General features: G+C 35.1%; 1 protein-coding gene across 1 annotated transcript in view; it reads left to right on the forward strand.

The window, feature by feature from the left end:
* The first annotated feature begins 1 nt into the window (after position 1).
* The window catches only part of LOC123549836 (prefoldin subunit 6-like), a 45,897-nt gene continuing 19,743 nt past the window's right edge, over positions 2 to 26,155 (forward strand). Inside the window, exons 1-2 of the mRNA XM_045338277.2 lie at positions 2 to 119; positions 10,208 to 10,278. Coding sequence (XP_045194212.1) covers positions 44 to 119; positions 10,208 to 10,278 — 147 coding nt within the window. The 5' untranslated portion in view covers positions 2 to 43. The remainder of the gene's footprint in view (positions 120 to 10,207; positions 10,279 to 26,155) is intronic.

Raw genomic sequence — 26,155 nt, forward strand, 5'->3', positions numbered from 1 at the left:
TTCATTTTATAGAATTAAATCCAATGGAAATAGGTTTTACAAAATGGGTACTAAAATGGATCCCGAGTTACAAAAAAAGTTGACAACAGAATCAGAGAAATTTCAGGCTCTGCAAAAGGGTAAAATTTAATTTCATTTAAAAGAATATGTATAAATAACATTTCAACAATAATTTGTGATTGATTTAATTATAACTTCTTTACTTTCTCAGATATTCTACCATTAGAGAAGTCGCGTAAACGTGTGATATTTGAACATGTGAGGGCAAGCACATTCGCAGTTTGTGATTCTGGGCCAATTCGTTTCACTCAACCCGGGGCACGCGGGTCACGTGAGCGGCAAGAAAAAAATTCTCGCCGGTTTATTAATAACCTAACGTTTCGGCGTACGCTGGCCACCTGAGCTGCAAATACTAGAGAGGTCAGCGTATGACGTATTAATGTATTTACTATCTGACTTCATGTAAATGATAGGTGTTTTCAAATGCCGGTAAAAGCTCTTTACTAAGTTACTGTTGAAGAAATTGATGTTTAGATATACATATTGGATATCAAATTAACAGTTAGCACTAAAAGTTGATTTAAATCAATATATTTCAATAGAGGTAGTAACGTTTAAATATTGACTTATTTGTTGCAACACCGTTATTATGCGCCGCCATTTTGGAAGTTACTGTGACGGTGGGTTTCTTGGAAAAGCTGTCAAATTCTAAGTTTTGACTGGATTCTGAATCTGATCACGCGCACTTGTTGGAGAAGGAAGCGCCCTCTGTCAGATTTTTTTTAAAATAAAAATAAACAACAGAAAAACCACAGCATGCGGTCAAAATTGCCTTATTTTGGTCAGCTTGAAAAGCAAGGAAATAGTGAATAGAAAAGTCTGGAAAAGAAATAAGTAATGATTTAACGCCTTAAGTCGATAAAAATGCTTGTTTTGTCCGATTTAGGTGAGGCGCAAGCTGGCGCAAGAAGATTAAAGTTGGCATGTATGTTCCCGCGAAAACAGGAAGTGATTTTTTGTGACGTCGTAATCTGTTTTCGCGATGTAAACAAAACACTGAAAGTTGTTTAATTTGATAAATTTAGGCTTTCATTATAACTTACATAATATAAATAGTATCAGAGGGCTTAATGTTTCAAACCACAGTCCTTGACTGTAACTCTGACAGCTTACAACTCACACCATTGACTCACAAAATGTTATTCCATTTACAGTAAGATGAATTATAATTTTAATATTTGCATTATGAATTTTCATTAGTCCAACTAAATTGGCGCGATCCTAGAAAATATAAATAAAATATTTTTTTCTTCTTTTTTCTTTTCATATGGGCAAAATCGCCATTTGTATTCAGTCAAAAGACAAAAATAGTTGAAGCAATTTCCGGTGAAATTTTCATCGCTGCCGACGCTTGACATGCTACTGGTTTAAATTAAATGCCGATTATTTCACATATTGCCCATAAATTCAAACAAAACTTACATGTATCGAAACAAAATTTAATTCCTGATTAATTTAAGATAAGATAAGATAGATAAGATAAGATAAGATAATATTTATTTAACGTCGGTTATATATAAAAGTTACAACATAAGCTTGAAGCTTGTATCCGACATAAACATATTATCCTATAACATACAAACAAACAGACTGTAAGACATATTAAGATAAGTTCTTCAGATTAAAACCTGAGTATCAAACCTAAAAATTTAATTGAGAGACATATATTACATTAAAGTGAGGAATTTATGTAAAACATGTCAAATAATATCCAAAATTACAAATTTTCTAGTGATTAAGTTAAAAACATTTACCTTGTCTATACAAGCGATAAAACTGGTAACTTTACATGACTTAGAATTATGATTTATCTTCTATTAATTTAGTCATTCAAGGTTTTGACGTTTAGATTGCCTGTCACAAATATAAACAATCTTTCAAGAACGTTGAATTATTTTGACTCAAGATTGATATGTTTATTTCTTATTTAATTCAATACAGTAACTGTCCATTTTTCAAGTAGCTAAATAAAGCACATACTGAATTCCTGTGTAAAACATTGAAATAAAAAGGTAATTTTATTTTTTTAGCTCACCTAAGCAACGCTCAGGTGTTTGTTTCTGATCGCTCGATGTCTGGCGTCCGTCTGTCTTCTGTCAACATTTAGCTTGTGTATGCGATAGAGGCTGTATTTTTCAATTGATCTCCATGAAATTAGGTCAGAATGATGGCCTTGATAAAATCTGGGTTAAATACGAATATGGATCATATGGGGTCAAAAACTAGGTCACCAGGTCAAATCAAAGAAAGTACTTGTTTATACTCAAGATCTTTGCTCCAATTTTTTAATGACAATTGGTCAGAATATTTTTTCCATGAAATCACTAGGTCAAACATATTTACGCTGTTATGGTGAGTTTATATATGTTTTTTTCTCAGGTGACCGACCTAGGCTAGATCCATCTTGTCCCTCTTGTTTTATTATTATTTTAATAGTTGTTCATGTAAATGGTATGTTATTGTTAAGAATGCAATTAAGCTATATAAATTTATCTTTTTAGTGATACAAATGACACTTTTCATGTCAGCAGAAAGGGACAGAATTATAAAAAGTTGAAATGTTCATAAATTTTTTATCATTTGTCAGATTTTAATGAAATATGTACCATTGTGTTTCTTACTCCAATGCCTTTCCAACGAGGTATAATACTTGTGTATTTTACGACTTTAAAAAAATAGTCTGACCTCCCTACAAATACAAAAAAATAACTTTCCAATTTATTATCCCAACGTCATGTGTTCTCGACATACATGTATTCTCGAGCTATTATGGAAATGGCCAGTATATTTTTGCATGCAACATAATCCTCACAAGTAAATACACAGGAGTGTAAACATTTTGTCTGCTGTTTTAAAAATGAAAAAATAAACAGTCAAAGCAGAATACAGGCTGATTCGGACCATGGCTGATTCGGCCCAAAGTGTTCCAGACACTAATATCATGAGTACGGTACGGAGCTTGTACGGTGTATATTTTATAACATAAACGTCCCTACTTCAAGTTAAATCCCTATAATCAACATTATTTCCTGAACATTGCTGAATCATCCAAAATATATGGTCCTTATTGACTCGTAAATCAAAGTTTGTGGTCCAACTCAGCCGAAATATATGGTCATTTTCTACTTTTATTTAAAGTATTTGGTCCAAATCAGCCAACATATTTGGTCCGAATCAGCCTGGGCCGAATCAGCCATGGTCCGAATCAGCCTGTTTCAGTCAAAGCAAGACAGTTTCAGTCTGATTTCAAATTATGTAATTAAGTTAGAAAATCTTAATGTAACTTTTAACATGGTTTAAAAATTGGTATATATCCATAAATCTTCCATCAAGCATCATTACTGCTATCAAAAGTTCTACATCGGAAGTCAATCAAAATAAACCATGATGACATCAATCTGCCTGATTTCAACTGTAAAAGATATGGACTGCGTAAAGTAGCAAGAGGCGTTACGTGAAAGAACTGAAACACATATTTATTTTCTCAGATATAAATCAGGGCTATCTGTAAAGGAAATATTTTAGAGGAAGGTGTTAACTTTTAAAAGAAGTTCAGTCTATAGCCTTTTGATATTGATATGGGTAGGTTTTGAAAAATAGGTAGCAATTTTGGGTTTTCGAATTATTTCAATTGTCAGATAAGTTGCTGGGCAACCATATCATTTGTGCATACCCATTGTTTTAGTTTAGAAATATTTTAAGAAAATAATGAAAAATGCTATTTTTATAAAACAGGTGATATTTCAAAATTATATACTTTTTGCAGTGACACAGTTTCACAACAGTGATTTTAACAGAAATGGTAAAAATATCAGTTTCTTAATATAGCTCGGGAATATATGACAGGTGCTTCCTGGAACTAGAAAGTAGGTCACTGATAAAATGTGCTACTATGAACTCAACGAAAATAAAAATGTGTATTTTTTTAAAGCAGGATGATCAGGACGGGGTAAAATTTTGAGGAAATGGTAATTTGAAAGATGAATTTATCTTATTTATTTGTTAAATATGCCTGTTTTTGTTAGACTGTCGGGAACACATGATGCCAGGATATGATTTTCTCTTGTGGCCTGTTCCAAATATGTTAGCAAAAAGTTCTTGCAGTATGTTTCTACATTTACTTTTACTAACTGAAATTTCCAAATGTTTACCCAATTTTAAATCGCGAAAATGTATGATTTGCCGCTTTGTTAGACCTGGGCAGTGCTGAGAAGCCAAACGAACGCCTAGCCGGTTGCACGCCGCAAAAGTGAAACGAATTGGCCCTATATATCAGTGTGCCCAATCACGTGATCGCGCTACGTCATTTTGAGCTCGAAAGTGAAAGTGGAAACGAAGGTAAACAAAAATTATAAATCAGGGTGTAAGTTTTTTATTCAATATATTGTGTTAATATCATGCACATGATTCGACACGTATTTGAAAATGCTACCCCCGGTACTACGATATCCCCACCAAAACCGGTTCTCGTTTTAACGCTATTCCTGTTCAACCACTTTTGACATTGTGCGCTCATTGTGCAAGTCAAATGAACAGGAATAGCGTTAAAATGAGAAAGTTTTGTTGGGAAAAAACGTAGTAACGGGGCTAGCACTTTCAAATACTGAAAATTCCGTAACGCGATTACGTGATTGGGCACACTGTATATAATCCTTTTCCACACAGAACAGAAGCCAGATGAGTCAGGGAGGGAACCGCGGGTCTCTTTATTGATGACTTTGCTAATTAAAAACTCTAAACATGCTAAACAACATCAGTTTTATAAGTAAACATTGGACTTCAATATTTTACGATAATGACATTTCATTTTGACATTATTGTCCAACGTTTTATCGAGTTCTAACTTTCCTGGTAGAGCTTTCCGCAAAATATCTTACGGAAGGTTTTACAAGTTCACGATGTCGATTGAAGTGACTAAAAAGGCAATTTTAAGCTAAATACCAACAATTAATGGACAAAGAAACCTGACTAGTACACAAAGTCATGTATCTATTGGAGGTCTTACTGGAAGCACTGATGATCTGTCCAAGCTTTGAAATCGAAACTTACATGTATCCATTTACTTTCACATCAAAACACGGAACTGTCACATCTTCTTTATCATTTGTTTATTATAAAGAATGAATTCAGACGAAAAATATTCTCACGGTTGGATGTTATAAACAATGCGGCCCATTACGGTACATATTGTCTACGTAGTATGTATATATAGTCGATAGGTACGTGTTACCAGCCTTAATCTCATTCTGTGGTAATCTAATTAAAAGTTCTTTCATATAATTACAAATTTATATCAAAGCAGTTTCAAAGACTAGTTAATATGCATTTAGCGGAACCATTGCATCAAATAATGACCACATGTTTGCTTTACTAGTGCCATAGGTTAAATGTATTTGTTTTCGTCTAAGCATGTATGATTGATTCTGTATATTTTTTAAAATGCACTGTGCGTAATATTTCATTAAATTACGCTGGAAGAGACTTTGTAATGCCTCAAGGAAGTGATTGTTGATGCAGTTTTAATTTAAAATGGTAAAACAGTATATCACATGTCATGGGACTTTTCCAAAATTACATCTCAATAAAACAAGGTTGAAATTTTTGCTATGCAAACGGCTGTCATTGGATTAAACTTGAGACAGGGACATGTTGTGCAAGTTTAATGTTATTGAACTATAAACGACATCAAACATTTTGTAATTAAGAAATAATATATCTCATCCAGTGATTTGTCGTTGAATAAATCATTGTTTGTCGTTCAGATGCGAAGGAATTATATCACGAGGGCGCAGCCTGAGTGATATAATAATACGCATCTGAACGACAAACAATGATTTATTCAAGAGCAAATCACTAAATTCGATTCTAACACGTTACCAAGGATTTTTAAGTACATCCTTGACGATATTCATTAAAAATTTGCCCGTTTTCGATCGGTTTCTATCCCAGCGCGCAGCTATGCCGTTTGACGCCATGACGTAATAATTGTGACGTCAGAACAGTGATTTGTTGTATAATAATTCACTGTTTTCTGCCTTCTTTGTTTAATAGGAAAAGAATCGGATTGTGTTAGAATATTTATTTTATTTAACCTTTTGGAATTTATGACAAATTTGATGGGAAAATAGCAAGTTTTTTAACAACTATTAACAGGTCTAGGATTTTGTTGTTTAACTGATATTCTGTAAATACAAGGGATGATCCAAAAGTAATGTCACTGCGTCCATGGTGCGCTTATTTCTCAAAGTATAATAATAAAAATCATATCAAAATGTACAAATATCAATTCGGATAAAATGGCAAAATATTTATTTCTGGCATTTTTTTTTCGTTTAGAATGCATACGAATTAAAAAATTACTACTTACGCTATGTCACTGCACGCTGAAATAGTGTTGGTTTCATTAACAAAACTGTCAAAGGCACCACTGATCTTTATCAAAATAATGTGCTAAATCATATGAAATTTTTACAACGTGACGTCGTGTATCTCTGCCGTCTGCTGTTGGAATTTTATTGACATAATCGTTCTTTGAAAATATCTATGCAGTGTTAACGCATATTCATTCTGAGAGCAAATAATGTCGATTTCTGACAAAACACTGTGGCGAGCTGTCAAGGATTTTTGTTTTAAATTAGGAAAATCACCGTTAGAGGCCATGCAGATGATAAATAGCACATATAGACAAAAACAGTGAACAGGAGGAAAGATTAACTCTGAGTGGTCCATTTCCAGGACTTTGATCTTTTGAAACAGAATGTAAATGTATTTTCATCTCTTTCAAAGAACTGATATGTTGGTGCTTTCCGTAAATGGGTGAACAGATATGAGCGCTGTATTGAAATTCAAAATCAAAGACAATACGTTGAAAAGGAATGAGTATTGATAGCAGTCAGTAAGTAAAAAACGTCGTCTTGGACGTCAATAACGCAAGTGACATGCGGCGATCGCTGCAAGCATGCCTTCAGTATATGCCGATATCGTTAAAACTATGCAACATATCTTTACTTTTGGATCAACCCTGGTATATGGACAATCCATAAATTTCATGATTTTTCTGTCAATAAATTTACAGACTGGGTCTGTCAGACTGTGAAATTTGTTGAAATTACCATTTAAATCAAAACCACAGTTTTAAACTTAAAATGAGTGACATTATAATAGTGATTTGCTGACAGTATTGATGACTTTGAATTTTCCAAAAATATGGAAAAAAAAGTTCCTACCTGTCTGAAATTCTCCTATTAGTTTTTTCTATGCATATATTAAGTGAAACATTTCATTTTAACCTGTGGTTTTGATTTAAATGGTAATTTTAACAAATTAATAGAAATTAATATGTACAGTCAATTTGGAACAGTATCAAATTAGCAGGGGTTGAGATTTTATGCCCCCGAAGGGAGGCATATTAGTTTTCAACTGTCCGTTCGTTAGTTCGTTCGTTCGTTCGTTAGTTCATTCATCACAACGTTAATTTGCATGAAGGCACTTTACTCGCGAACCACTGCACCCAGGACCTTCAAACTTCACAATGTCATACTGATAGTACTTATTGAGTACGCGACCCCTACTGACTTTGGGATCACCACGTCAAAGGTCAAGGTCACAGGGGCCAATGATAACTTTTTGCATGAAGGCACTTTACTCGCGAACCACTGCACCCAGGACCTTCAAACTTCACATGCTGATAGTACTTATTGAGTAAACGACCCATACTGACTTTGGGTCACCAGGTCAAAGGTCAAGGTCACAGGGCCCAATGTTAACTTTTTGCATGGAGGCACTTTACTCGCGAACCACTGCACCCAGGACCTTCAAACTTCACATGCTGATAGTACTTATTGAGTACACGACCCCTACTGACTTCAGGGTCACCACGTCAAAGGTCAAGGATACAGGGGCCAATGTTAACTTTTTGCATGAAGGCACTTTACTCACGAACCACTGCACCCAGCACCTTCAAGCTTCACATGCTGATAGTACTTATTGAGTACACGACCCCTACTGACTTTGGGGTCAAAGGTCAAGGTCACAGGGGCCAATGTTAACTTTTTGCATGAATGCACTTTACTCGCGAACCACTGCACCCAGGACCTTCAAACTTCACTTGCTGATAGTAGTTATCGAGTACACGATCCCTACTGACTTTGGGGTCACCAGGTCAAATGTCAAGGTCACAGGGGCCAATGTTAACTTTTTGCATGAAGGCACTTTACTCGCGAACCACTGCACCCAGGACCTTCAAACTTCACATGCTGATAGTAATTATTGAGTACACGACCCCTACTGACTTTGGGGTCACCATGTCAAAGGTCAAGGTCACAGGAGCCAATGTCAGCTTCTTGCATGAAGGCACTTAACTCGCAAACTACTGCACCCAGGACCTTCAAACTTCACATGCTAATAGTCAGGGCTCCGGAAATTTTGATAACTCAATCGGTCCAAAACGAAAATCCTGACATCGGCGTTACCCCACCCACCGCATTCCCAATATTACATATTTTGTAAAACGTGATAGGGTAAAGAAATAAGCATGTCATGCATTAAAACTGAGTTACCAGTCACCTCGCGTTACCATACATTGAAGACAGTTATTCAGTGTTATGTGTGATCGTTACTTTGTTTAAATTTCGATGTTTTTCCGAGATAATACGAGGCATTGACACCGTGTGCGTAACTAGTCTAAAAGCCAACGCACGTGACTTCGATACCGTATACACGGCAGATACTTTGTGATGTTTCCTCATTCTTTGACGGAATTCTATAAAATACAATGCGTCAAAGTGAGTTACACGACACATATTCTCTGCTAAACAGCCTCAGTATTTAAAGAATACTCTGCCGCGGACCGAATGTGTACGTTATTTGAACGCTGTGATCGAATTTCCCGCATGTATAGTACCAAAACGTCACGCGGGTTGGCCAGGGATATTTCATTTCACTTACGTTGTACTTCAATAAGCAACTACATTTTATAAAGTTATATGTTCTCTTCTGATGTAAACAAAATTTCATTTTGAAACGTTTTTTAAAAGACCGATTTGATAAACAGTGCCACTCCGGTTTTCTTTATCATTCGTGGTTGCCCGTCCATTCTTTTCTTTTTTACAGTCGGGTTGCAAAGATGATTTTCTGCATTTGTTTCAACTGGAGCCCCAACAAATGAATCATGTAATTTTTTCAAATCAAGTAAATATAAAAATTATTTTTATCGGTTTTCTGTGTGATGTCTCATTAAATCAAAGACCTGTAATGTACAATTATAGCTCTTTGATTAAATGCAGCGACCATTTGTTTGTTACCGTGATCAAACATAGCCTTTTGAAATAAACCATCCGTCGGATTCTAAATAAAAGAAGTGGATCCCCGTCGAAATGATTTGGATCCAGTCAGAAACGTTAGGAAACCAGTCAAAACTGTTTAATACACCGCAGTCGGCTGTCTGCAAACATTAAAGGATGTGCCGCGCGAGCACTGATTGCGTCACGCGCTAATTACGGACCGATTATCAAAGTGACAATCGACCGATTGACACGTTTATTGATTATCTGAAGGTGCGACCAACAATTTCCTACTTGGCAGGTGATCGTGTATTGAGATATCAGACCGAAATTTATACTTTTCTCCATTTTTACGGGACCGATTTTTTTCGTTTTTTCACTTCACGAATCGGTCTGAAAAGTCAAAAATCGGTCCAAAACCGACAAACCGGCAAATTTCCGAAGCCCTGCTAATAGTACTTATTGAGTACACGACACCTATTGACTTTAGGGTCAAAGGTCAAGGTCACCAGGTCAAAGGTCAAGGCACTGCGGGGGCATTTGTCACCATTAGTGACAGCTCATATTTAATATAATTTTTTTATGACATAATTATCATGATATGTATGTGTATATCACCAAAAATATTAAAACCTGCAAACCATTCAATAGAATATCAGTTGATGCATACTGTGTAAAATTTAGTAAATGCGTACTTGCAGCAGGTTGAAACTGAAAGTCATAAAAATTGACTTGCGCAAAAGTCACTTGTAAGTGATTTTGAATTCAAACCCTAAAGCATGTAAAGTGCAGTTCCATACCAGTGGAAAATGAAATTGATATTTTCAGTACTGTTGAAACAGTAAAATAGATTCATTTTCTTGCAGATCACCAGAAGTTTGTGAAAGCTAGACAAGTGCTAGATGGACAGCTTAGTGAAAATACACTTGTTAAAGAGGTATGTAAGAAAGAGCACATAAATTTTATCTAGCTTATTTACAAATTACAACAATTGTAATGCAGGGCTATCTTAGTGAAGTTTTAGAGGAGATACATACATATAAAAATAAAACAACAAAGACAAAATTAGCTCCCCTTAGCAGGAAGTGATCACCCTTCATTGGAAATTACCTGTCCTTGCCCAGCCTTAATGTGTCAACAGTTTTTCCATTATCACATTGAATGCTTTATTTCTAGCTCACCTGAACCAAAGGCTCATGGTGAGCTTTTGTGACCGCTCAGTGTCCGTCGTCAGTGGTGCGTTGTTTGTCAGTCAACATTTTCTAAAAAAATCTTCTTCTTGAAAACCACTGTGCAGAATTACACCAAACTTCACAGGAATGATCCTTGGATGGCCCCCTTTCAAAATTGTTCAAAGAAATTAATTCCATGCAAGAAAATCTCCTGGTCCAAAACCCTAAGGCACAGAGCCTTGATATTTGGCATGTGACATCATCTAATGGTCCTCTATGAAGATTGTTCAAATTGTGCCCCTAGGATTAAAAGCAGCTGGGGGGTCACAAATTTTACAAAGCCTTATATCATGTTATATAGGAAAAATCTTTAAAAATCTTCTTGTCTAAAATCACATTCATGACTGAGGCCTTTGATATTTGGTATGTAGCATTGCCTTGTGGTCCTCTGCCAAAATCAGGGTTTAAGAAATCCCATGTCCGGAGCCTGGGGGCTACCAGAAAATTCTGTTGGGCTACTAAATATTTCAGAGCGTGCCTGCCGTGCTACCTTAAAACCCCATATCGAGTAGCTAGAAAATCAATAATCTAGTCTTCATGCATAACTTTGACGGTTTCACATAATCCCCTTGTTTATAAATCAAGTAATGCATGCTGGAGGCATTAATTATCTTACGGCCAATTGTCACATTCAGCAAACAATTAACCATTTTTAATCGTACCCGGTAGTGATGGGGCGACAATCGAATAATCGTCGGCGTTGCGTTCATGAGCGCGATCGCCGACTTCACTTTTCCCTGACCGATTAATTACTTGGCATTCTAAACGGATAATTTAGTTGTTTCTGACCTTTTTCTTTCTGGTATTTACGGTTCTTTGGGGCAATTACGCCAAGGAAAACTTTTCTACGTAAAAATGGCTTCCTCCAAAGTCTCAACAGAAACTGAGGTCTTTTGTGATCAAGATTTTGGAAGATATATGGCTTATACAAAATTAAGCCGGGAAAACCATCAACCTAAATTTTTGACATTAGTATGGCAGTATGCATAGCATGCCGTAAGACTTAGGCAAACATATTAGCAAAGTTATTTTCAATTTTTTATTTTGTAGGACTGAAATCATTCCAGTTGTTAACTAAGAATTAATAAACCGTTAATACATTTTTTTTGGCTCCAAATAATTTAATAACACAATATCACTGGATAAGTCCCTGGTGAAATTTAGACGAGTACCTGATTTGAAGTTTACTATCTTCACAAATATTTTACTTTTATGCTGTTAACTTACTTGTGTTTATGACAGGATACAATAGAAACAGGATATTTGATGTCTGTGAAGTTCATTTCTTAAGTAATGACATAAAACATACACTGTGAGGTGAACTTATAGATAAATGCAACTAGAGTAACCGATTATCCGATTATATCCGATTAATCGAATCGGTTGGCTTGTCTGATTATGCCGATTAATCGGTTGGCAAATCTAACCGATTTGCCCATCACTAGTACCCGGAGGCAAATGTTTATGTGTGCATACGAGATTTTAGACTGATCCAAAAGCTTCCAAGTTGCTGATCCGTAGTGTTCAAAACAATAATGCAAACCAGTCTTGGATATACGTAATTTTACCGCCACCTGCCAAAGTGTAGTTTCGTTTTTGCTGACCTCAATATATTTCAGTAGGAATCAGTGATATTTGATTATGAATGAGTTAAGTGTTTATATCGATTTTATGCTTTTTAGTTTAAATACTTGTACAGAATGCAAAAATCGACAATAATTTAGCAAAAATCGACGCGTTCATGTCAGAAACTATACCTGATTTCGAACAAACATAAATTCAGATATTAAGTAATTACACAGTGCCAAGAAAGAGAGAAACGTAAATTTACTCGGCTTAAGTCCTTTTATCAAACTGCTTTTTAAAAGATGTTAAGAAGCAGACAGAATAATTATTTGTCAACTTAAAATGATTTTATAAGATAAGTTGCATTGTCATATTACAATAATTAGAGGGAGAAGAATTCCCAATTTAAATAATTTTATCTTCTAAAATGAGAAAAAAATGAGAAAATATTTACAAGTGTCAAAATTGAAATGTTACTAGTAATTGCTATTTTAGAGAACAATATCTACAACAGCATAATTATGCATATAGCTGGAATTAAGAATGTCTTTACTATGTATTGTAGTGTTTACTTTTTAATTATCAGCGATTTTGCTCGAAAACTCGATGAAATTAGTTGTTGGTGTACTGACATGGAACACTAGCCCGACCTTTTCCACAGTCTTTAACAAATTTTTGCTTTGATATCATACATATCAAGCATGCTATTTGTATTCATTTTTCAATATTTTCCACAAAATACTGATAAATAGGCCGAAATTTAATTGAAATTATTCAAAACCCTTTACTTCGGTTTTGTCTGGGCACCAGCGGTCTCTCTGGACACCAGTTTTCGATGCACAGACAGGCTCTCTGCATTACGCACAGGCAGGCTCTATGCTAATGACTATTTGGACACATTATAGCTTAATTAATTTGGTGCGTAGATCTGACTTTGGCGTTGAGTGACAATTTTTCTATTTAGATGTAAGAATTTTTTAACTACCCAGTAATTGCGTGCTTTTCTGTTCTTTCATTTCATATACATGCATAAAAATTACCATACATGTGTATAATATTATGCATTATTTCAATGCATAATTTACACTTACACTCATCTTATCTGGAACCCTGAGAATATAGACTATTAAGACATACATGTATTTCAGTGCAAGTTGTAATTGTATTTTACCAGTTCTGTTTGTAAGTCAGTTTGAAATCTAAGTCAGGTTCAGAGCTTGGTTAGCTGAGGTCTTAAGCTAGGTCAGTAATTTGAATCAAAGAAAAACCTTGTTTACACTCTAGAGGTTACATTTTCTACTTGGTTCATGAAACTTTGTAAGAATTCTTGTCTCTATGAAATTGTGACAGGGTGATGTTTATGATGTAATTTTTTATATTATATATAATGTTTAAAATAAATATTCAAGATACATTTAACATTTAGACAATGAGATTTATGTAAAGGTAATTAGTTATAAAGCATTAGCTTCAGGCTGATAGTAATTGATAAGTCTTTGAATGTGGGTTCCATACAGGTGTTACAAATTGATGCATATAATCTATGTCTACAATACTGGACCAACTATTGAGGATAGTTATGCCTGATTAAGGTTCAAAGAAAGTAACAGCTACTTATCAAGTTCTTTGAGTCTGGGAGTTCTAGGTAGCAGAAACCATATTGGGATGAGAATAATTAATTATGATTGATATGGGAATCTACATATCTATTGGATAATATTTGTAAAAGGGTGTGTTAATACATGAAAATCTTAGGGGCTGAGGAATGAATGAAAGAAGGGAGTGGAAGTTAGGGAGAGAAAAGAGGTAGTGATAGAAGGAAGTAGTGTTAGAAGTTTGAAGGAAGAATATTAGTAAATAAATGCAAAGTTACAAGTGATGGACATGGATATTGGAATTAAATATTGAAAATAAATATAGTAGAACACAGAAAGCGAGTTGTATGTGTAATTCCCCAAATGAGTAAGAACATCATAATATTAAAGAAACAAATTTGAGCTGGTTATACATGGTGGAGTTAATCCAAAGTAGAGATCCTTGGTGATAGTGAAGAAATATGTAGGGATTTAAAATTGGGAATATGGTTGGATCTAAAATGGCAAAGGACAAAAGTGAAATAATTATATGATGTAAATTAAGTATAAGAAAATTTCTCCTAGTACAAGTTAAAATAGCAAAATGCCGAGAGCAAAGATGGCAGTCAATGCTCCACAATATCAAGATGGGGAAAATGTGAACTTTTTCTTGGAAAAATTTGAAAAGGTGGCACAAATAAATCAGTGGACTGAAGAAGAAAAATGTGTGCAATTCTGTTTGGTAATGCCTAAAAGTGCAGAACAGTGGTACTTGAATTTAACAGAAGGTGTAAAAAGGAACTTTGATGACCTTAAGGAGTCTTTTAAAAATCGTTTTGACAATGTCAGTAACCGTGCCAACTTGTACGCTAAATTCATGAACTTGAGTCAAGAAAACAACTCTGATCAGCAGTAAATCGAGAATGTGACCTCCTGTGGAAGACTTCTAAATAAAACTGAAGATGAAATAATGGACAAAATTATATATGGGATGAAGGCAGATATCAAGAAGCATGTTATCATGAAGGAGCCTAAAACTATGGGTGAATTAGTGAAATTTGCTAAAATTGCAGAAGACGTACAAGAGGTATACGATGCTAAAATACCTCTTAACCAAAAACCTAAATCAAATGGGCCAATGGGGCAGAACCCAACGGGCAGTCTATCTGGGCAACAAACCTACAGACTGCAACAACCATGGCGGCACAACCCCTACAGAAGACAAGGATTTACTCAGAAACAGAAGAACAAGTGTATTCATTGTGGTAGGTACAACCATTTGTCTTCTGATTGCTATTTTAGGAATGCCACTTGTCATATTAGCAAAAAGATAGGGCATACAGCAAGGGTACATCAGTTAGCTAGTAAATAGGGATACGAGCCTGTCCCACAAAATTTGGGGGATGGGCGTAGTAGGGAAAATTTAAATAATGGCACAAATATTGGGAAAGCCTATCAAAATCAAATTGGGAATGAGAAAAAATTAGTTGATGTAAGATTGGGAAAATTTTCAGTGGCTGCTATGTTAGATAGTGGCGCCTCAATTTCATGTATTACTTTATCAATGTACAAACATGCTGGCCTTAGTAAAGAGTTCCAAATTTCGGATTCTGAAATTAAACATGCTGAAACTGTTGATGGTACGTCAATGTCCGTTATTGGAAAAATTTGTGTCCCAACGACGATTTGCAGGCTTACATTAATGCAGACCTTCTATGTTTTCAAAAGGCTAAGTACAGAAACACTGACGGAGGGAACTGTAAAAGTGTCTGGGTTTACAGTGGTGACCTGCCAGAGGATGTGAGGAAAAACTTCCATACAAAGTACACATTCTCTGGTAAGGCCCATAAATTCCGGTGGCCTTAGTTGTGAAGCTGGTGAAGGGAATTTTATACAGCAAATTATGCTTACCTAATTGTATTAAATAGTTTGTCAAATGATATTAAATGATATCGAGCAAATCTTAACCACAGCATTAACTTTACATATGGTGTTGAATGGTCTAAATTTGGTTTGATGGAATTTTGATGTTTGTGAATGCAAATTCCAAATTAAAATCTTGATCAAGTACTTTGGTTTAACTTTCTGGGGGGTTGGGTCACAAGCATTTATTATTCTTACTTGAACCTGATTTGTTTATTTACGACTGTATAGTCAAGTTACATGCATAGTGATACCCATGTGATAATAAAAATTCTGTAGTTCAAAATGTATGTAGTAATAAACATACAGAGCAAAAAGTCTGTCCGGAAAGACTTAAAAATATAAAATGATGGAGTTTAACATAAAATGGTGTCCTAGTAACATCAACAGTTTACATTTTCTTGAAGAATATTAGCTCCAAAGGAAGGGAATTAGAGGGAAATGTCTAGTTAAAGACTATTAGTAGCCAGGTTCTCTTTCAAATTAGTAAACTATAGATATATCCTTGAGGAAAATAGAGATTTGTCATGGTGCAATTAATATATGCTCTTGCTGTGAAGTATTTATGAGTAAAATCCAAGATGTGTACTCTGAGAAGTTTAATATGTAAGTTCACAAGGCATTCTTATGGTAGAAATCAGAAACACTGGTTGCACTGAGATAAATAAAACAAAAAGAAAATGAAACAGTGAAAAAGTGCATTTGATGTGTTAAAATTTATGAGTAATGTGATTAGAGACAGTAACTTTAAATAGATACTCATGAAGAGGCCAAGTGGAACTTTTTGTACAGTGTGATGTGATCGTGAAATACAGACAAACGAACACTGAATACAGTGAATTCAGACAATCATTTATACAATGAATTCAGACAATCATTTTAAGTGTGCACTGAAATATTCTGTTGTAAATATTTGATCACTTTTATATTCTTTCTAACTTGATACGGAGTATATAAAAAAAAAAAATAAGAATAACATTTTATCTTCATGATGATGTTTATGATGAATAGCAGTATAAAGTAGACGGCTGGCAAGTTAGTCTTTGTATAAAGTATATGCCCAAAAAAAGGCATTTTGTAGTTTCTTTCTTAAAATGTTTTTGAAAAGAAAGGAATTTGGTAATTAGCATTTATAAGTAAAATAAGTAGTGCATTTCGCAATTTCTTTCTTAAAATATTTTCGAATGGAAAGGAGTTTTGTGACTTAATTGCACATATTAATCATAAATAGATATTAGATAATAAAATGATAATGATCAATTTTCTCGAATTAATATCATTGTAATATCATCATGGTTGTTTTATATGTTGATTTTGATGCATGCCACAATTTATGAAATGTTGTTTTACCATGTCCATCATACTTAAATGTCAAATGTAAGGAAATATTTGATGTCTTTAAGTGAGTATGTAATTTTTATATTGAGGTAATTCTTTTTATATGAAGTTTGCAAGTCTTTACAATATTTACTGTGTTCAAAATGAATTAATTTGCGGAGCAAATTTTTAGAGAGTATGAGGATGTGTGACAGGGTGATGTTTATGATGTAATTTTTTATATTATATATAATGTTTAAAATAAATATTCAAGATACATTTAACATTTAGACAATGAGATTTATGTAAAGGTAATTAGTTATAAAGCATTAGCTTCAGGCTGATAGTAATTGATAAGTCTTTGAATGTGGGTTCCATACAGGTGTTACAAATTGATGCATATAATCTATGTCTACAATACTGGACCAACTATTGAGGATAGTTATGCCTGATTAAGGTTCAAAGAAAGTAACAGCTACTTATCAAGTTCTTTGAGTCTGGGAGTTCTAGGTAGCAGAAACCATATTTGGATGAGAATAATTAATTATGATTGATATGGGAATCTACATATCTATTGGATAATATTTGTAAAAGGGTGTGTTAATACATGAAAATCTTAGGGGCTGAGGAATGAATGAAAGAAGGGAGTGGAAGTTAGGGAGAAAAAAGAGGTAGTGATAGAAGGAAGTAGTGTTAGAAGTTTGAAGGAAGAATATTAGTAAATAAATGCAAAGTTACAAGTGATGGACATGGATATTGGAATTAAATATTGAAAATAAATATAGTAGAACACAGAAAGCGAGTTGTATGTGTAATTCCCCAAATGAGTAAGAACATCATAATATTAAAGAAACAAATATGAGCCGGTTACAAAATCAAAGTCAAATTCAGTACTGACTTATCTAGTTAAAAAGCTAGGTCAGATCATAGAAAGACATTTTGAACACTCGAAAAGCCACAATCTGATCTTCATGAGACTTGGTAGGAATGTTTGTCTGTTGAAAGTCTAGGATAATTTTGTAACTGGGTCACATGGGAAGAACTAGGTTATTAGGTCAAGTCATAGAAAAATGATAACTTTAGGCCAGAGTTTTTTAATAACTTGGGATACGGGAGCGCCGGGTCCTAATTCTCCAAAATCCAAATAAAAATAAAATTCAAAATTGCGATTTTATTTTTATTTTCCCCGACGCTTGCATCTACTTTCCGTGGTGGAAAATAAAACAGTGTCTATTAACCTACAATAAATATCACAGCGCGTGCAAAGGACTTCCGATATTCTCAAAGGACGACAAAATCAATACACCGTGACGTAACTTTACTAGAATGACGTGACTAGCTCCGCCCCGTAACTAATAATAATTGCCGGCAGTGTTTGAAGTGTGTGACAGTGTGAAAGTATCGTGTCTGATAGAGAACGTCCGTAAATATAAACCGTTATCCAGATCAGCTGACATGTTTAGAAGGCCTTGCAGACAACAAAAGGCTTGGATTAAATTGGTGAAACAAGCTCCTAAGTCGGAAGACAAAGTAACTTAATTGTGGAAAATATATCGATAATTTCAGCACAAAAGCCTCAGCAAGTAACTATATTTTAGCAAATGACATTTCACATCCAGTTTAAATTAATACATTTTTTCCGACCGGTAAAAAATTTGCTACTTACTTTGGATTTTCATCAATGATAAATCCTTTACAGTATTTTTAGAAGAAAAAAAAACAAATATCAATTTGTCTCCTGACCTATTAAAAACTGATATCTTTGACACATTTCGACCAGCACATGGCAGCTGACATCAAAAGGAGTGTCGGCAAAATTTTCCTTTATTGATTTTCTTTGATGTGGGATAAAAGTTAACTGGTTGGGTATTGCAAGGTGAATGACCTAATTTGACATAATTCTACTCCGAGTAAAATGTACTTCAGATTTTTTTAAGTGGATTTTCGTTTTGTAGCTGAACAACAGTAAGTCTGGTGATTTTAATAAAATGCTGACTGTTGCTATAAATTTAAATAACAATAAACTATTTTTTGTTAAATAAGATGTTTTCTAATTAGTATGGTGATGATAGTAATGATTATGATGATGATGATGGTGATGATGGTATTGAAGGTAACTGTACAAAGTGAAAATATGTATTGTTTCCGTACACAACACTATGATTGTTTTTAGCCCACCATCATCCGATGGTGGGCTATTCAAATCACTCTGCGTCCGTGGTCCGTCCGTCCGTTAACAATTTCTCGTTATCGCATCTCCTCAGAAACTACTGGGGGGATTTTGACCAAACTTTGTCAGAATGATGTATTGGTACCCTAGTTGTGTCCCCCTGAAAATCAGACTGGTTAACAATTTATGAGTGAGTTATGGCCCTTTGTTTATTTTTATAATTTACATAGATTTATATAGGGAAAAACTTTGAAAACCTTCTTGTCCAAAACCATAGAGCCTAGGGCTTTGATATTTGGTATGAAGCATCATCTAGTGGTCCTCTACCAAGATGATTCAAATTATTTCCCTGGGGTCAAATATGGTGCCGCCCTGGGGGTCACATGGTTTATATAGACTTATATAGGGAAAAACTTTGAAAAACCTCTTGTCCAAAACCACAGGGCCTAGGGCTATGATATTTTGTATGTGACATCATCTAGTGGTCTACAACTAAGATTATTCAAATTATCCCCCTAGGGTTAAATATGGCCCCGCCCTGGGGTCATATGGTTTACATAGACTTATATAGGGAAAAACTTTGAAAATCTTCTTGTCTAAACCACAAAGCCTAGGGCTTTGATATTTGTAATGAAGCATCATCTAGTGGTTCTCTACCAAGTTTGTTCAAATTATCCCCCTAGGGTCAAATATGGCCCTGCCCAGGGTGTCACATGGTTCATATAGACTTATATAGGGGAAAGCTTTTAAAATTTTCTTGTCAATAACTACAACATTCAAATTTGGACCACACGTATACTTTTAAGTAGCAAGATGAACCTAGACATGAGTTGACCTTGATTTTGACCTAGTGACCTACTTTCACATTTCTGTAGCTACAGCCTTCAATTTTGGACCACATGCATAGTTTTGTGCACTGGAAAAAAACTTTGACTTTGATTTTGACCTAGTGACCTTCTTTCACATTTTTGAAGGTACAGGCATCAAATTTGGACCATATGCATAGTTTCGTATTTCGAAATGAAATTTGACATTGATTTTGACCTAGTGACCTACTTTCACATTTCTCAAGCTGCAGCCTTCAAATTTGGACCACATGCATAGTTTTGTGTACCGAAAAAAACTTTGACCTTGACATTGACCTAGTGACCTACTTTCATATTTTTGAAGGTACAGTCTTTGAATTTGGACCACATGCATAATTTTGTGTTTCGAAATGAAATTTGACCTAGATTTTGAGCTAGTGACCTACTTTCACATTTTCTCAAGCTATACAGCCTTCATATTTGGACCACATGCATAGTTTTGTGCACCAGAAAACACTTTGACCTTTACATTGACCTAGTGACCTACTTTGACTTTTTTTGAAGGTACAGGCTTCAAATTTGGCCCTTATGCATATTTCGTGTTCGAAAATGAAATTTGATCTTGATTTTGACCTAGTGACCTACTTCCACATTTCTCAAGCTACAGCCTTCAAGTTTTGACCACATGCATAGTTTTGTGTATCGAAAATACTTTGACCTTGACATTGACCTAGTAACCTACTTTCCCATTTTTGTAGGCACAGGCTTCAAATTTGGACCACATGCATAGTTTTGTGTTCCGAAATGAAATTTGACCTTGATTTTGACCCAGTGACCTACTTTCACATTTCTCAAGCTACAGCCTTCAGATTTGGACCACATGCATAGTTTTATGTACCGAAACAAACTTTGACCTTTACATTGGCCTAGTGACCTACTTTGACATTTTTGAAGGTACAAGCTTCAAATTTGGACCACATGCATAACTCTGTATTCCGAAATAAAATTTGACCTTGATTTTGACCTAGTGACCTACTTTCACATTTCTCAAGCTACAGCCTTCAAATTTGGACCACATGCATAATTTTGTGTACCGAAACAAACTTTGACATTTACATTGACCTACTTCCACATTTTTGAAGGTACAAGCTTCAAATTTTGACCACATGCATAGTTTTGTATTTCGAAATAAAATTTGACCTTAATTTTGGCCTAGTGACCTATTTTTACATTTCTCAAGCTACAGCCTTCAAATTTGGACCACTTGCATAGTTTTGTGTACTGAAATGAACTTTGATCTTAAGATTGACCTAGTGACCTACTTTCACATTTCTGTAGCTACAGGCTTCAAATTTTGACCACATGCATAAGATTGTGTACCAAAACAAACTTTGACCTTGACATTGACTTAGTGACCTACTTTCACATTTTTGAAGGTACAGGCTTCAAATTTGGACCACATGCCTAGATTTGTATTCTGAAGTGAATTTTGACCTTGATTTTGACCTAGTGACCTATTTCCACATTTTTCAAGCTACAGCCTTTAAATTTGGACCACTTGCATAGTTTTGTGTACCGAATTAAACTTTGACCTTAAGATTGACCTAGTGACCTACTTCCAGATTTCTCAAGCTACAGCCTTCAAACTTGATGCACATGCATAGTTTTGTGTACAAAGAACTTTGTCCTTGAAATTGATCTAGTGACCTACTTTCACATTTCTCAAGCTACAGCTTTCAAATTTGAACCACATGCACAGTGTTGTGTACGGAAATGAAATTTGACCTTGAGCTAGTCAGTAAGTCTTGAAATTTGGAACACTCAGAAATGGCACACTGGTGGGCGCCAAGATCACTCTGTGATCTCTTGTTAAAATTCGCAATTTAAATCTTAAAGTCTACCTCAAATTACTTTCAAAGTTGTAGCCAGATATGGAGTTCAGTAACTTTTAAGAGACCCCTCACACTTAACAGGCTTGGGACTGTCTTGCATGTATAGTGAAAAATGGCCCATGTCGGAGCATAAATGAAAAATGGAGAAATCATAAAAGAAAAAAGTGAAAAGTTATTTCTGTCTTCCTTAACCCTTACAGTGGTACAACCGATTAGTTTTGCCTTTGCGACCAGTGCAGACCTAGATCAGCCTGCACATCTGTGCAGACTGATCATGGTCTGCACTGTTCGCTATTCAGTCAGTACATTTTGAGTGAACACACCTTCGAATGATAAATGGTATTGCCCAAATTGAATGATGGACCTGTCCATTTTAGAAACTTAGCGTGCTAAGGGTTAAAAGGTCAGAAACACAATATGCATAGGATGTGACAACAATACTACACTACACTATATATAATCACACCAACACCAGAAACAGAATACAATGCCAGGCGTGTTTAGTCTCTATTTATTAGCAAGCTATATATATGTTTAAAGCAGGCAAGCAACATGCAAACAATTTCAAGTATTTAATAGTTTCTACAACATAATATTATAACATACAACATGGAGGCTTTAATAAAGAAAGTGGGAATAAAATGCTTCAGATTGGGAAAATAACTTGTCTGATTTATCTAGACTGTGTTGTGAATCTACATTTGCCTGAAACAACAATTTTTTTTTAACCCAGTGGCACTTTTTACAAAATAAAATTTTTTGTGTTTTTTTTTCATTTTATTTATTTATTTCTTTCCGATGCTAACATTTTCCTACTTTATTTTTATTTTTATTCCCTCCTCCTAATGCTCATTTTTGGAAAATCTCCCGTAACCCAAGTTATTAAAAAACTCTGGCCTTAGCGGCCACTTTTTCAACTTGGTCATCATAACTCCTTGTCAGAATGTTTTCTACATGACATTGTATGAAATCTAGGTCAAGTTCAAAAGGGGGGTACCTGAGTTCAAAACCTATGTCACTAGGTCAGATCATTGTAAAACTTGGTTAATGATCTACCTGATTTACATAAAACCTGGTCAAAATATTTGGCTTTATGAAATCTAGGCCAGTTAGATAAGAACTTGTTCAGGTGAGCAGTACAGGGCCTTCAGGGCCCTTTTGTTTATTGTTAGACCTCCTTGAGATGTGTTGTATATGTAAGAGTGTATTTGTCAAAATTTTGGTGGCCATCTTGAATAATGGCGATTTGTTACAAATGATGAATATTCACTATAGATACACCAGTCCTATAGAGTTATTAGATTGGGGTAGATGTCGGTCGGGCGGGCGGGCGGCGTCGGCGTCAAACTGGTGTTTCCGGTCAATAACTTTTGTTTCGGTAAAGATATTTGAATAAAACTTGGTATGTATGTAGCTTATATCAAGACAAAGGCTGGGATTGATTTTGGGGTTTCTGGGGTCAAGGTCAAGGTCACTGTTACTTAAAATAGAAAAAGGGTTTCCGGTCAATAACTTTTGTTTCGGTAAAGATATTTGAATAAAACTTGGTATGTATGTAGCTTATATCAAGACAAAGGCTGGGATTGATTTTGGGGTTTCTGGGGTCAAGGTCAAGGTCACTGTTACTTAAAATAGAAAAAGGGTTTCCGGTCAATAACTTTTGTTTCGGTAAAGATATTTGAATAAAACTTGGTATGTATGTAGCTTATATCAAGACAAAGGCTGGGATTGATTTTGGGGTTTCTGGGGTCAAGGTCACTGTTACTTAAAATAGAAAAAGGGTTTCCGGTCAATAACTTAACTTAGGAATGAGCTATCATGGTGAAACTTGGTGTATAGAAAACTTATATAAAGTTGAAGCTTGGGATTGATTTTGGGGTTTCTGGGATCAAGGTCAAGGTCATTGTTACTAAAAATAGGGTTAGGGTTAGGGTTAGCATATCTTCTACATGCATGGAGGGATTTTGATGAAAGTTGGCACAATTGTTCACCATCATGAGACGGAGTGTCATGCGCAAGAACCAGGTCCCTAGGTCTAAGGTCAAGGTCACACTTAGAGGTCAAAGGATACAAGAATGAAAACTTTGTCCGGAGCATATCTTCTTCATGCATAGAGGGATTTTGATGTAACTTGGCACAATTATACACCATCATGAGACGAAGTGTCTTGCGCAGTTCCCTTCTTTAGAATTACTTCCCTTTGTTGTTACTATAAATAGCTTATATTGTAACTTTTTCATTACTAGACGTAGGGAAAAGTCGAGACCACTTTTCTGTAGTACAACATGCATGTTACATCCAATTTTGAGGTGTATTTTGACCAATCTCTACCTGGTAAGGATTTCTGTGTGGACTTACAATTTTTTTTTTTGTATTTTTTTTTTTTTTTTTTTTTTTTTAAGATTAACTTCCCTTAGTTGTTACTATAAATAACTTATATTGTAACTTTTTTATAATTGACCGTAGGGAAAAACCAAGACCACTTTTCTGTGGTACAACATAGTTGTTACTTTCTAATTTTAGGTGTATTTTAAGGTATCTCTACCTGGTAAGGAGTTTTTTTGTGGACTTAGAAAAACAAAAGAATTACAATGATTACTAAACAACCACAAAATTAAAATTACATCTGCAAATACAGGTGCTAGAGTAAAGAAATTTGCTGTGACGGGCGTATATTGTGACATTCTGGCACTCTTGTTTATTCTTATGAAAAGTATTGAAAACCTGGTTTCGTGGCATTGCCGCGTTTCTTGTTATTAGTATGTAGTGTAGGTACACAAAAAACCCTCATTTTTTAGATATTTCCAGGTTGGGTCCTATACAAGATCTATTTTCTTTTTGCAAGGTCCCACATGCTGATGTTCAACATTATTAACTACCAATTGAAATTCAGGGAAGTGCAGTTTCCCTACCAGTTACTGTTTACAATCCAGTTAAAATTTGTTTTATTTAAAGGCACTGACCTCCAGATTTGGCTAAAAATAATCTTTCTTTCAAACTGAAGTTTGGTCATATTATGAACATTAGAATATGAGTTTTTGTTTCTAAAATATTTTTAAAAATTCCAAATCAAGAAAATAAGATGACCGCGTCGGGAATCGAACCCTGGACCGCCGCAGCAATAAAGACATTTTCCCGTCGTCGTAACCAATAGCGCTATAGCGGAATTAGTGAATTATGACTTCAAAATATAGATATTTATAATCGAGACAGTTTACCTGAAGTAAAGCCTTACAAACGCTTTTCGATTTTCATCGTAAAAAGTAGTAAAAACAGCAAATTCTCATGTGTTTCCGTAACATATAGTTTGTCAGTAATTAAGTTTTAAAGCCTTCTTAAGAAATATAGCATTTATTTCCAGATATCTAAAAAAAAAAAATATATTTAGCTCACCTGTCACGAAGTGACAAGGTGAGCTTTTGTGATCGCGCGACGTCCGTCGTCCGTCCGTGCGTCCGTCCGTCCGTAAACTTTTCCTTGTGACATCTCTAGAGGTCACAGTTTTCATGGGATCTTTATGAAAGTTGGTCAGAATGTTCACCTTGGTAAATTCTAGGTCAAGTTCGAAACTGGGTCACGTGCCTTCAAAAACTAGGTCAGTAGGTCTAAAAATAGAAAAACCTTGTGACCTCTCTAGAGGCCATATATTTCACAAGATCTTCATGAAAATTGGTCAGAATGTTCACCTTGATGATATCTAGGTCAAGTTCGAAACTGGGTCACGTGCCATCAAAAACTAGGTCTGTAGGTCTGAAAATAGAAAAACCTTGTGACCTCTCTAGAGGCCATATATTTCACAAGATCTTCATGAAAATTGGTCAGAAGGTTCACCTTGATGATATCTAGGTCAGGTTCGAAACTGGGTCACGTGCCATCAAAAACTAGGTCAGTAGGTCAAATAATAGAAAACCCTTGTGACCTCTCTAAAGGCCATATTTTCCATGGGATCTGTATGAAAGTTGGTCTGAATGTTCATCTTGATGATATCTAGGTCAAGTTCAAACTGGGTCACGTGCGGTCAAAAACTAGGTCAGAAGGTCTAAAAATAGAAAAACCTTGTGACCTCTCTAGAGGCCATATATTTCATGAGATCTTCATGAAAATTGGTCAGAATGTTCACCTTGATGATATCTAGGTCAAGTTTGAAAGTGGGTCACGTGCCATCAGAAACTAGGTCAGTAGGTCAAATAATAGAAAAACCTTGTGACCTCTCTAAAGGCCATATTTTTCATGGGATCTGTATGAAAGTTGGTCTGAATGTTCATCTTGATGATATCTAGGTAAAGTTCGAAACTGGGTCACGTGCAATCAAAAACTAGGTCAGTAGGTCTAAA

Source organism: Mercenaria mercenaria, chromosome 15 (assembly GCF_021730395.1).
Source record: "Mercenaria mercenaria strain notata chromosome 15, MADL_Memer_1, whole genome shotgun sequence".
NCBI lineage: Eukaryota > Metazoa > Mollusca > Bivalvia > Venerida > Veneridae > Mercenaria > Mercenaria mercenaria.